General features: G+C 53.8%; 1 protein-coding gene across 4 annotated transcripts in view; it reads left to right on the top strand.

Moving 5' to 3' along the window:
* Positions 1–2,864: 2,864 nt before the first annotated feature.
* Positions 2,865–12,733, top strand: part of MARK2 (microtubule affinity regulating kinase 2) — a 53,043-nt gene continuing 43,174 nt past the window's right edge. For 3 of the 4 annotated variants that reach the window (XM_074231203.1, XM_074231208.1, XM_074231204.1), the window contains exon 1: positions 2,865–2,975. In XM_074231203.1, the coding sequence (XP_074087304.1) occupies positions 2,919–2,975 (57 nt within the window). In that variant the 5' untranslated portion in view covers positions 2,865–2,918. The remainder of the gene's footprint in view (positions 2,976–12,733) is intronic. The other variant, XM_074231209.1, reaches the window with a different exon arrangement.

Genomic DNA, 12,733 nt, shown 5'->3' with positions numbered 1-12,733 from the left:
AGGATCTTGGATCTAGACCTTGGAGATCATCTCATCCAATCCCCTCATTTTACAGATGAAGAAACTGTGGTAACAGGGTTACGATTTGAACCCAGTTCCATGCTTTGCATGGTACCACACTGCCTCAAGGTGGCATTCTTAACTCCTTATTCTTTAGATCAGACCTCTCTCCATGAAGCCTGAGATGATCCCATTAGCTTTTTTGGCAACCATGTCCTGTTGGTGACTCATATTGCAGAGCTTGCAGTCCACCCTGGGTCTTTTTTGTGACCAATGCCAACGGGCTTAGCAAGCACAGACCCGGGAAGGGGGAGGGGGTCTTCTGCATTGACAGCTGGGGTGAGGGGAGGGACTGCCCGCACTGAGACAGGCTCAATGTAACTATCAATAAAATATTTCCTTCATTTTCCTTTGCTTGTTGAAGATGGAGGAAGGGCAAGGCAGTCAAGTGGGAAGAGGGGCTCTTGGAATCAGGTGACCTAGGTTTTGGGCCTGGTACCAACCTGTGTGTGAGCTTAGCAAGTCTCTACCCCAACCCCCATGTCTAAAATGGATTTAATAATCCCCTTCTACCTTTTTTATAGGGCAAAGGGCTTCAGAACCTTAAAATGATCCTGGGCTGAGCTTTTCTAAGCATCCAAGATTGTTTGGTTGTGCATCACACGTATCTTTTTCTTCCTTCTCACTTGCTTGGGGAACATTACCACCTAGACCAGGGAATTCCAAAGGGGTGATTAGGAAATATGAGTTAACAACCTTGTGGGAGCCCAGGGCTGTGAGCAAGGCCCTTTTGGAAACTGCTGAGAAGGGATAGCCCTGCCTGGAGTGTGGGATCAGGGGAGACCCCTTATTCTCCTTGAGGTGTGGGAGGAGACAGCTGAACCACAGCTCTCTCATCCCCTTTGCTCCTCAGGTCTCCCCTCCCCAGTGATGATAGGGTACCCTGGGGCTGTTGTAGTTGTCTGGGCTCAGCCACCAGCTAGCAATCCTGTCTGTAATGAACAAGCCAGTGAGATGGAGATGACTTTCAGAGGGATGGGGGGCTGATTGACAGAGAGATAGGATGATGATAAGTCAAGAATGAACACTAATACTAATATCTACTGCTACTAATAATTGCACCCAAGTTTTTGATGGGCTGCCATGTTCAAGAGGGAGCTGATTAGATTAAAGCATTTATTCAATGCTAAGCTTATGCTAAGCACTGAGGATGCAATAACCACAAAAAGTGAGAGTCTCTAACTCTCAGGAAGCTTCTATTCTAAGGGGGGAGGTGGAAGTGGGAGGAAGCAGGTGATGCAGAGTCCTCACTGAGCAAGGCTGCCTCAGGTACAGAGCCGTCTCCTCTGAGCTCCAAAGAACTCGGCGAGGTAGATATTCTTATTCCCATTTTATAGATATGGAAACTGGGTCTGAGAGGTTAAATGACTTGTTCACATAGCTAGTGTCTGAAACAGGAATCCTCCTGACTCTGAGGCCCTCTGCATCGTGCCCCCTGGAACTCTCCTCACTTGACCGTTTTGTTCTGTTTGGTCCCAGAAAACAGAAGTTGAGGCCAATTGCAATAATTCCCATTTTTCTAGGACTTTCCTCCTGAGAATCTTAAAAGGGGGATGATTATTCTCATTTTACAGATGAGAAAGCTGAGGCAGCGGCAGGTGGAACAGCACGGCCAATCCAAGTGCCCCTTGTGGAAGAAGAGCCTGACATTGGGGAGGCGACCCCGTGGCAAGCACAGGAATGGGCTTGGAATGGGGGGGTGCTAAGTCCCCAGCCTCACTTTCTCGTCCAGAGCCACCTGGGTGCAGGCTGGGGATGGTCCTGGGTGCCGGGCGAGCCCGTCCGTGTCCAGGCCGCCTTGGAAGCCCCCCTCCTGGCTCCCGCCGGAGGTCAGAGTTCTTCCTTGGCCTGGCCAGGTAGGGGGCTCCCCTTCCCCGGGCGCTGTGTGGGTGCCCGGAGTCCCAGGGCCGCCGACGCCCATTCCCTGGGCCAGGTGGCCCCACTTCTGGGTCTCCATTTCTCCCGCGGGGCCGGAGCTCTGGGCGCCTCCAACAGCCGGGGCTGATGTGGGGGCCGCCTCCAGCCCCGGCTCCGCCCCCGGGGCCTGGCTGCGGCAGGTGCCGTGGCGGGTGGGGTTCGGACCGCGCCCGGGGCGCCCCGCATCCACGCGGCGGGGAGCTCAGCGAGCGGCCTCCGCGGCCCGGGGGGGGGGGGGGGGGGGCGCGCGGCGCGGCGGCGGGAGGAGGCCGCGAGGGCTCCGGGTGTTTCCGGAAGCCGCTGGGGCCCGCCCTCGGGGGCGGAGCCAGGACGCGGGGCGTGGCCAGCTCGCAGCACGCCGGCGGCCGCTCGTGCCGGAGCTGCGGGGCGGGGCCTCGGCGGGCCCGCCCCGCCCCGCCCCCCCCCCGCTCCCTTCGGCTGTCTCCGGAGCCCCGGGCCGGCTCGCGCTCCCCTTCGGCTGTTTCCGGAGGCCCCCTCAGCGGAGCCGGGAGCCGGGCGCTTCGGCTGTTTCCGGCCGCTGGCGGCGGAAAGAGCCGAGGGCCGGCGGCGGCGGCGGCCATGTTGGGAGCAGCAGGCCCGGCGGCGGCGGCGGCGGCGGCTGCCTGTGAGGCGGGCTCGGAGCGGAGCCGCTGAGGGCAGCGGAGGCGCGGTGCGGCCGGCGCGGGCGGCGAGCGGGCCAGGCGGCGGCGCGGCCGAGCGGCGGCCCAGCCCAGCCCGGGCCCGGGCCCGGGGGCCGCCCCGGAGCCGCCCGCAGCCGGCGCGGCCTAGCCCGAGCGGCGCAGCCGGGGGCTGGCGTGAGCGGCCGGCCCGGCCTCCCCGCGCCCCTGGCCGGGGCCCATGCGGCCGGGGCCCCCGCGCTGAGCCGGCCGGCGCCCGCGGCCCTTCCCCGCAGCCCCCGGGCCCCCGGCCCCGGCGGCACCATGTCCAGCGCCCGCACCCCCCTGCCCACGCTGAACGAGAGGGACACGGAGCCGCAGGTAGGAGCGCCCCCTCCTCCGGCCCGGGACTCGGGGGGCCCCGCCGCGCCCCCGCCCGGCGCCCCGCGCCGTCACCGGGCCGGGCAGCCTGTTGCTCAGCCCGCGCCCCCCGCCCCGGCTCCCCGGCCTCCCTCCCTGCACCCGGGGCCGCCGGCGCCGGGCGGGCTCGTGGGGAGACCCCGGCACCCCCGAACCTCGGCCCCCGCTCGTCTCCTCTCCTAGACGCCCCCAGGAGCCCCCCCTCGCCCTGACAGCCGGGCCGGGGGCGGGGCCCCCCTTCTGTCCAGCGCCTCGTCCCCCGGGGGCGCCCCCGGCCCCCACCCTGCAGCCCGAGCCTCCGGGAGAGGAGCCGGGGCCGGGCCTGGGCCCGCTTGCACCGTCCCCCAGGCCCCCTTTGGGGCTCCCGCACGTTCACACGGCGGCTCCCAGGCAGTGTTCGCAGGAGAGGACCCGGGGGGGGTGTCAGGGATTGGAGGGAAGCGCCTGCTGCCATTTTATTCCCTCGGAGCCGCCTCCCAGGGCCCTGGGGGGCCGGGCTCCCCCTGCTCCCCACTGCTCCTTGGCTTGGCCCCGGCTCCCGGGCTCTCCCGAGCTCTGTTGTGGATGGAGCTCCGGCGCCAGCCTCGCTTTTCTGGGGGCATCCGTGGGAGGGGAGGGAACTGACCCCAGCTCGCTCCTCTCCCGTGGAAGATGCCCACTTCGGACACCTCCGGCCAGGCGACTTGGGAGCAGGTGACGGGAGCCTTTCCCAGAGGAAGCCCAGCAGAGCCCGAGACTGAGCTGCCAAGGAGAAACCTCATCTTGTTCTTCCTGCTGCCTTTCCATGGGAAGGCAGTTTCGGCAGCCAGTGGGTGCTGATGAGAGCAGGCCTAAGGTTTCCCCTCCTTGCTGGCAGGGATGTGCTATGAGGAGACTCCCCACCCCCAGGAAAGGCTCTCTATCGCTAGCTTTCGGCTGGAATAGCTTAAAACCAGTTCTGGCAGAGATAGGTGAACAAGCAATGGACATCTTTAGCTTTTCCCTCTTTCTTTCCTTTCCCCTTTCCTAAATGAACCCCTCTCCCCCCAAAAAAAGAACAACAGTAAACAACATTTGGCTTCTATTCCTGTTGCAAGGAGATTGCCCACTCACCGTCTTGGGTCTCCTGTCTGCCTGGCCTTTCAGGGGCTTTTGGTGCCTCCTGATTCCGAGTAAGTTTCTGTCCCGTCTGCGCTGCCCGAGTCACAGCGACGCATCCTGATGGGGGTTTCTTGAATGGGAACTGTCAGGGCAGGTGTATCGGCAGTCAGCGCCCCCATAGCGGAGATGCCTCCTGTTCTGGTAGAGCCACATTGGGGGCTGGTTCTCACTTTATTTCTTTTTCACATGGGGCTCCTGGCTCATGGGCTTGACAGGCATGAAAGCAGTCACAAAATGACCACTTTGTTTTCTAGCCAGTGACCACAGTTAAGAGGAAAGTGTGATGAGGCGCAGATTTCAGTCTGATGTGAATGAGACACCCCAAAACCTAGGCCAGATTTGGGCCTCAGCTAGAGAGCGGCTCAAGGGAAACAGAGGTCTAACGCCCAGTTGGGCAGTGGCTGCATTGGAGTTGCTCTCAGCCTCCGAGGGACCTTATAACATTGCTTTTTCTTTTTGGACTTCAAGCACCTTGGAGAAAAGACCAGACCGGGATGATTGGAGACGTGACGGGATGATGTAGATGGTGCGGCAGGAGTGACTGCCTGCTTGGGGGATCGGTTTTCATAGGGCTAAAAGAAATACTCTGCACCTCTTTATAATCTCTTAAAATGCTATAGATAAATGAACTGGGATCGAGATTTTGATCTTTCCTTGTTGGAAGGTTTCAGGCACTGTCAGCTGGACTGACTGTGAGAAAGCCCTGCCTGTCTAGGAAGATGAGGCCCTCCCAGCCCAGGCCTGGGGAGCTTGGCTCCCCCGCTCCAAGCTCAGGTCCAGGGGGCTCCAGATCTACTCTGGGGCTGAGGTGAAAGGTGTCCAGTCAGGCCTGGCTGCTTCTTGGTCAAACTTGAGCCACTGCTTTCTGGTTACTTCTAGGAGTAGCCAAATAGAAGGTTAGAGCTTGATGGAAGGCCATCCTAGGTGTGGCCTGTTGGTTTATACTTGAAATTCTACTGGCTTCAGGTGAAAACTGGCCTGGCAAGGGACAGGTAGCCTTTCAGGTTGTAACCAAAGATTGGCTGGAAGTCATTTTGGAGTTTGTTTTTTTCCTGGTGGCTGATGTGAGTGGAATTTGATGTTATAAGTTAGGACAGGGCCAAGAGATTTTCTGTAAGCCTGAGAGGTTTGCACAGTTAGTTCTCTAGGGAAGTCCAAAACTTCCCAGGCCACACTGGTTCCCCTTTGAACAGAATTAGTCCAGCTCTGTGGGCATCTGACCAGGACAGGGTCCCCTGCATTCATTAACTCTTTCTCCACTAGGCTGACATTTCTTCTTTGCTCTCAGGAGCTTGTCTTTATCCTGCTCTTTTTGTATTCTGTCAAGTGGAAAAAATATTTCATGTCCACTGTACAGTCAATCAAGCCTTGGGCCTTCTGACCTATTGTTGACAAGTGAAGTGGGGACTGGGGAAATGTGTCCCTTTGGCCCTGTCAGTGTTTTGGCTGGGTGAACTGCACTCCCTAGCACTCCCTGAACCCCCTAATGGAGTGAGTTTGGGTCTTCTGCCATTAGCAGATCGCATGCTCTGGGGTAATTTTCCTTTCCTTAGTCAGCTCTGTGGCTGGCTGACTATTGGGCTTTTTCAGAATCAACCAGAAACATCTCTTTTGATCTGTTTAAGTGTGATTCTTTTGGCCTCAAAGCAGATGCTCTGATAAAAAGAGCCTCTGTCTTAAAGAATGGGAGGGATGGGAGTGAGGGTTAGGGTCCATTTGAACTAGAAAGCCTCCTTGGACTAGTTTTGCTGAGGGTTTTTTATTGATGTCCCCCCTAGAGTAGGGTTGCCCAGTGGTAGGTGTCTGATTGAGAGGTCAGATCTGCAGCCTCCTTTTCTCAGGGGACAGGGTCCCTCCTCCCAGTGCCCCGTTTCTCCAGGAGTAGAGTTCTCTCCCAATGGCTTTCCTGGGCCCATGACTTTCCCTTTTCTGGTGACTATCTGTTGAGTTGGTCTCATCTCATCCTGAATCACCATCAAGATTAGGGCCGAGCTAGTGACTAACCCAGCCTGGGAGGCTGCAGCTCCCAATTTTGAGACTCTCACCCAGCAGGATGGGTGTGAGCCAGGAAACCAGGCTCTTCCCTTTCTTACCCATCAGACCCGCTCCTCCCTTGGGGGTATCTATAGGTTGGGGCCCTTTATCTAAAGGTCTGTTTTTATCTGGGGTGTTTGAAGCTTCTCAGTCCCACCTGGGAACTTTCTCTACACATATCTGTCTTTGGGGAGGGGCTGGTGGGGTCTTCTGCTCTTCTCCCTCCTTCTCCCCTATTATTCGGCACTTTTCTTATCAATTTTTCCCAGGGGCAGAAGTAAATATTTCCTCCTGTGAACTAACTAACTCATTTGAGCCCTATAAACCAATAATCATAAGGCCCGGGGACAGATACAGGCAGGAAGGTGCGCCCCAGAGGGAGAATTTGGGTTACTTAACTGACTGGCTCTGAGCTTCTTTTAAACTTAGGGAGGGAGGGAGGTGGGCCTGGCCAGGGGCTCCTTTGCAGAACCAGTTAATCTGGTTCCCAGCAATGGCCTATTTTCATCTGCTGGCTGGGATGTGGACCTCACAAAGGACTGTCCTCTGGGGCTTTCACAGAGTCATTGAAGGCCAGCGAAGATGACTCCTGACTAGACCCCCCCCCCACTCCCAGCTGAAGTTGGGACTTCTCTCCTTGAGCCCTCTCTTTGCCTCCTCTCTGCCCACCTTTCTCCTGAGGCTCTCCAAGGACCACTCCTTCCCGGGTCATTCTTCTCAGTCTGCTGCTCAGTCTAAGTATTTTGACTCAGCCAAAGGAAGAGACTTGGCCTGAGGTGGGGTCACCCATTTTTGAACTGGATGACAGACCCTGGTTCGCTAACTTTTAGCCCTAGGCTCCCGGCTTCTGTAATTGGAGACTGCTGACTTCTTTTGGTCCTCGACCTTTTGGTTTGGGGCTGCCAGGACAGCGAGTCCAGGCTTGTTGGGAAGAGAGGTGGAACTGCCACTGTCCTTTGGAAATTGTACTGGGATGGGATGGGAACCTTGATGGGGGGCAGGTGGAGAGAGGGGGTCCCTTCCGGGGCTGCTGCCCCTGACCCTGCTGCCACACTTCCTGATTCCTTACACAGCAGGGCAATGGGAAGGGGCAGGATTTTTCAGCTGAGGACTAATTTAGCAGGACTGGTTTTCTAGTCTTGCTGTGAAATTAAGGAAGTGCTGTAGGTGAGAGAGAGGGAGAGGGAGGGGTGGGCCATTAGCAGAGTCCCTGCATCTCTGCTCTCCAAGTGATTTCTCTCATTGCTGCTCCCCCTGAGCACCCTCTCGCTGGGGTTTTGTTTTGGTAACTGATATCCTGTGTGCAAGGCGGCCCCCAGTTTCCTCCACCCTCCTCAGACCGGAGGTTCAGCTGCCCCCCCCCCCATGGCTTCCCCACTTGTGTTATGTGACACCGATGGCCGTTTGTTCTCTCCTGACAGTGGGAACGTCTCCTGTGTCTCCGTCCTTTTCCCTCATCGGCAGTCCCTTGAGTTTGACCTTTTCTGTTTTCCAATCTCAGAGGAAAGTGAGAGTTGCTAAGCCAGCTGGTCTTTGTCTAGTGGCCCAAAGCAAGGGGATTAATGACAGTTGAGGAGGAAACCCCGGAGGAGGCCTTGCCTCCTGGTTTTCTCAGTCCTCTATCGCTGCTTTTGCTTCCTCCTTGGCTCCAGTTGGGGGGGGGCACACTTCGGGGAGCCCTAAACAGTTGGGGCTCCTGGTCCTGCCACTGAGCTTCCCCGGGTATTTCATAGTATTTCTCGGCTCGTTTTCTCTCTGATCCTCCTGGGGCTGCCTCTGTTTGCCGGGAGGAATCTGAACAGCCTTTGTATCCCCCTCTCCCAGCCTACCGGCCCCTGCCAGCTGTCTGAAGGAGAACAGAAGGCTTGTTGGAGAGGTTCGTGCCCATCTCCAGGGCATTTCAATTTCTGAGTGTTTCAGGCTTGGGATTTAGAACAGTCCTTAGCTTCCTCTTGCAGTTGGCATCAAACACCAGAAGACTTGTGCAAAAAGCCCAACTCAAGATTCTCTTGATCACATCTTATCCTTTCCAATGTAAAGAAGAGAGGCAGAAGTCCTGTGCCCAAGCTATAGCCCTTTGACCTCATCCTGCCCTCCCATTCCAGGACGTGAGTGGGGAGCTTGGCAATGACTACTGGTTTCTAGGGTCTGTTGGGACTTGCTAGGTGGCCGGTGAGTTCACTTCCCCCAGGAGTCTGGCAAGTTTTGCCTTAGGAAGCCTGAGAGACATACCTCTCTTTGGCTTGGTAACTTTGTGGAGTTAATATCCTAGAACCAGGAAACCTCAATGGATTCTATTCTGCTTACCTTCACTCTTCTTTTCCTTTTCTTTTCTTTTCCTTTTCTTTCCTTTTCTTTTCTTTTCTTTTCCTTTTCTTTCCTTTTTCCTTTTCTTTTCTTTTCTTTTCTTTTCTTTTCTTTTCTTTTCTTTTCTTTTCTTTTCTTTTCTTTTCTTTTCTTTTCTTTTCTTTTCTTTTCTTTTCTTGCAAGGCAAATGGGGTTAAGTGGCTTGCCCAAGGCCACACAGCTAGGTAATTATTAAGTGTCTGAGAGCAGATTTGAACCCAGGTATTCCTGACTCCAGGGCGGGTGCTTTATCCACTACACACCTAGCCACCCCCCACCTTCACTCTTTAAAAATAAAAAGTTTTTATGATTAACTCCAAAAAAAAAAAAAGAGATGTGCTGTTCCTCCCTCTTTGAAGAAATGAGGAATGGGTCCACAGGTGTGGAACATGGCTTAGAAATGTCATTTTTTCCCTCCTCTCCGAATACCTCTCCGAATACCCCTCCAGTGTATTGATTGATTTTGCTGGCTTTGTTTCTCTTCCTCTTAAAACATTTTTTTGTTATGATATGACGATTCTGGGTGGGGAGGAAAAGGATACAGCAGGAAATCTAGGTAACATAAAAGTAATTATCAATAAAATCTATTTTCAATGTTTTATTTGTCATTTCACCCTTCCCCTTCCCCCATTAAAACCTCCTAGTAACAATGGAAAATATCCAATGGGGTGATGGCGGCAACTGACAATATAGAGAGCAGACTTTGACCTGTGGACCAAATTCACCTGCTGCTGCTTGGATTTGCTTCATGTTATTATTAAATACTAATTTAAAACATAAAAACCACTTTTAGCTTGTGGACCACATGAAAAGAGGTGATGGATAGGATTTGACCTTTGAGTTGGTTTTGCCAACCACTGGTACATTTATATCACCATCCCCTAGCTCTGTGCAGTGAAGGTTTTTTTCCCCCTTTCCTCATTACCCTCACCCATGCCACCTTCTGGAGCTTGTCCTTCTTGGTAAGACAGCAGCGAGGCCTCAAAGTTTTCTTTTGTCTAGGTCAGAATTAAGAGATCATGCTTCCGTAGATTTGAAATGAATCTCTCACAACAAAGCAGTGAGGTAGTGTTGGTGTTATCACTGATTTACAGATGGGGAAACTGAGGCTCACAGAAGGGAAGGGCCTTTCTTTGCCCATGATTGCCCAGCAGGTGTCAGAGCCAGGACTTCAATGCAGACATTCTGATTCCACATCCAGGGCTCACTCTTCTCTGCTGGGGCACCATTGTGAACTTGTGGCATGTGAGATGACTTGTCTGGTGCAGATTATTGAATTTTCCTCTTCTTTCTGGTGTGTTTGCTAAGACTTCTGATCATTTCCTTTTTTTCCATGTGATTTCTCTAGATTCTTCTCCACTACCACTAAGCCAAGGGTGTGATCCAGGCTGTCCCAGCTTTTCCTCTGCTCGGCTGGCCCCCCCAAGCCTTTCAGGGACTGGCACTCTATTCCTCCCCATCTCCTGGATCCAGAAACACCCCAGGGCCTCATCTTCCTTTCCATCCTCTGGCCAGAGCCAGTTATAAAGATCCAAACAAGGAAAATGATCCCTGCCATCAGTAAACTTAGGTTCTAGTGGATGAAGACTCCACTGAAAGTGGAACTGCCAGGAGCTGGGTCCCATGACTGCAAGGTGTGGAGATGAGCAGGGGGCGGGCACCTGAGGGGGAACTCTGCCTGCCATCCAAGGGGAGGAGTTTACCTTCTGTTCCATTTAGGAAAGAGGGAAGACCACATTTTTTTTTGTTGCTGTTGTTTTTAATGACAGTATGGTTAATCATTTGGCAACCTGGCCCTTGGGGATCCTTTCTGTTGCCGGAGACCTTGCAGGGTTCTGGTTCCCCTGGACCTCTTGGTGTTTTCCTGTCCTGAGCTGCAACTCTGCATTTTCCTTTGTGGCAAGGCTCTGTCACCAAGGAGGAAGTGGCCTGGTATGGTTACACCATGACAGGGCTCTGGGTTAATGTCACTGGCTCATCTAGAATGTGAGAGAAGATCTCTCCCGGCTCTGTAGACCCTTCCTCCAAGCCAGAGGAAGCCTTGGCTCTCGAGGCCAGGCTCCAGCCTTGGCATCCTCATCTGTAAAATGAGAAGAGCATGCCTTGTAACCCCAACAGGGAGGTAGGAGTTACCATTATAATTGCTATCTAGGGATAAGGATAATACCCCGGGGCCTGGCTGGACCTTGTGCTGGGCTGATTCCTCTGACATTCTTTTGGGAGAGACTTGACAGGATACTGGTTGGTTTTGGATAACCTGTTTTCTAGTAAAGACCTAGAATTCATCCCCAGATCTGGATGATTTCTCCTTGGGACTTTTATTATCAGCCTTTGTTTCACACCTCCCTCAGTTTATCGATTGGGCTTTAGAAAGGCCTGTACTGTCCTCTTGGTGGAGCAGGTACTTTTCGCTGACCCCCTGGGCATGGAGCCCTATTGGGTGTTTTCATTTTGCCAATCCATACCATCAGTCTTGCAATTTTGAATGCATTAAAAAAGATCCGATGGGCACTGTTGATTCCCTTAGCTCTTCTGAGGGCAGCATTAAAGGGCTTTTTGGCTGGCTCTTGAGCAGTTCTACATTTGAAAACCGCAAGCCTGGCTCTCTCCTTGAAGAACCTTGGAGCCATTGGCAGCTGGCAGCTAGCAACTGGGAGGATCCAGGAGCCTCGACCTATCACTGACATTCTGCTTTCCCATTGCTTACTAATCTGTCTTGATTTTGCCACTGTCTCTTATTGAAACCCACCGGTCAAATAAATATTACTCATCTAGCACAATTTAGATGCCTTTTCAGGAGGGAGACCTTGGTTCAGAGTCTGGAAGAGGTGTGAACTTCCTCTTTCAGGTGAACTCAAAGGCAGATAAATTATGGAGACACACAGAGTTCAGAAAATGGTCTCTTCCCTCTCATTTGAGCCTGTGTTCATTGGACAGTTTCTCCAGAACCCTTGGCTCTGTCCCCTTTCCCAGGATGGCCACTGGTCAGCTTTGACCTTGCTTCAGCCAGATTAACAAGGGTTTCCACCCAAACTCCCCTCTCCCACCTGCTCAAATCAGTCACTAGCCTAAATAATAGGACATATCCAGTCCTCAGGGAGTCCACCTCAGTTTCCTCTCATCCAGTGACTTTCTTCCTCCTTGGGCATGTTTCTCTCTGCTGATGCTCTCTGGTTCAGGTACAGAATTGTTGGCCCTGGCTGTACCTTCTTGCCTGTGTGGGAAATGGAAGTGCACCTTGTTTCCTTGTATGCTGAGGTCCTGCAGGCCAGACTGGGCCTTGGGTCTTTTCCCTGTCTGTGTTCCCAGATAGCTATTGGGAATCATTATCTTCTTGGGCTTGGGCTATGTCCCTCCCTCCTCAGTCCCATCACTTGGAGGGTGTTTAGTAGCCCCCTGGTCTTAGAACTGAGGTGACATGTGCCCTAGGAGCCCTACCTTGTTTTACCCAAGCATTAGAACATTTGGTAGAATCTGGAGGAATTCTTGGAGCCAGACCTCAGTCTTGAGTGAAGAATATGATTGTTCAGAATTTGGGCCTGGAGCTGTTGACTGGATCTTGTCCCTTCGGTCCTGGGCTGGTCCATTTAAAGCTGTAAGGATGATATACATACAGAGAGAACTCCAGCTTTCCTTTTGGGGCTCCCATAGCACCACAGAAGGATGTATTTGTCTCTCTGGGAATTTAAGAGCATCCAGAAACTGCTGCCTATGCCGCTGCTGCCCCACCCCCGCCAGACACTAGTCCTGTGTCCTCAGGACCCGGAAGGTGGTACCCATCAAATGAGCCCCGCCCCCCCCCCCCCCCAGACACAGGTGTGGTGGTTTGCTGGGCCTGGCAGGACCCTTGACAAGGTGACTGATACTCTTGCTACCCAAAAAGACCCTTCCCAGGACTGCTTCAAGCTGTATCTCCAGCCCGATTGAAACAGACTGGCTTCTCCTCTTAGTCCCTTCTCAGCATGGGGCTGTCTGCCACCAGAACACAAAAAGGTACAGAGTGCTGGACTTTTGGCCTGGGCTGCCAAGAAGGCTGGGAGCTGGTGGTGCCAGGCCTCTGGGTGCCCATGGTGCCTGCCAGTTTATCCCTGGGAGCCGCACTGTGGCCATCCTGCTGGTTTCTCTTAATCCTGTTGCTTGTGTAATTCAGCCCTGTTTCCTGTTTGCAGGCCTTTTTTTTTCTTGTTTTACTTCTCTCT

The sequence above is a fragment of the Macrotis lagotis genome, chromosome 3 (assembly GCF_037893015.1).
Source record: "Macrotis lagotis isolate mMagLag1 chromosome 3, bilby.v1.9.chrom.fasta, whole genome shotgun sequence".
In the NCBI taxonomy this organism is placed as follows: Eukaryota; Metazoa; Chordata; class Mammalia; order Peramelemorphia; family Peramelidae; genus Macrotis; species Macrotis lagotis.
Note: the sequence above shows the minus strand (reverse complement) of the source record. Positions and strands in the feature narration are given on the sequence as shown.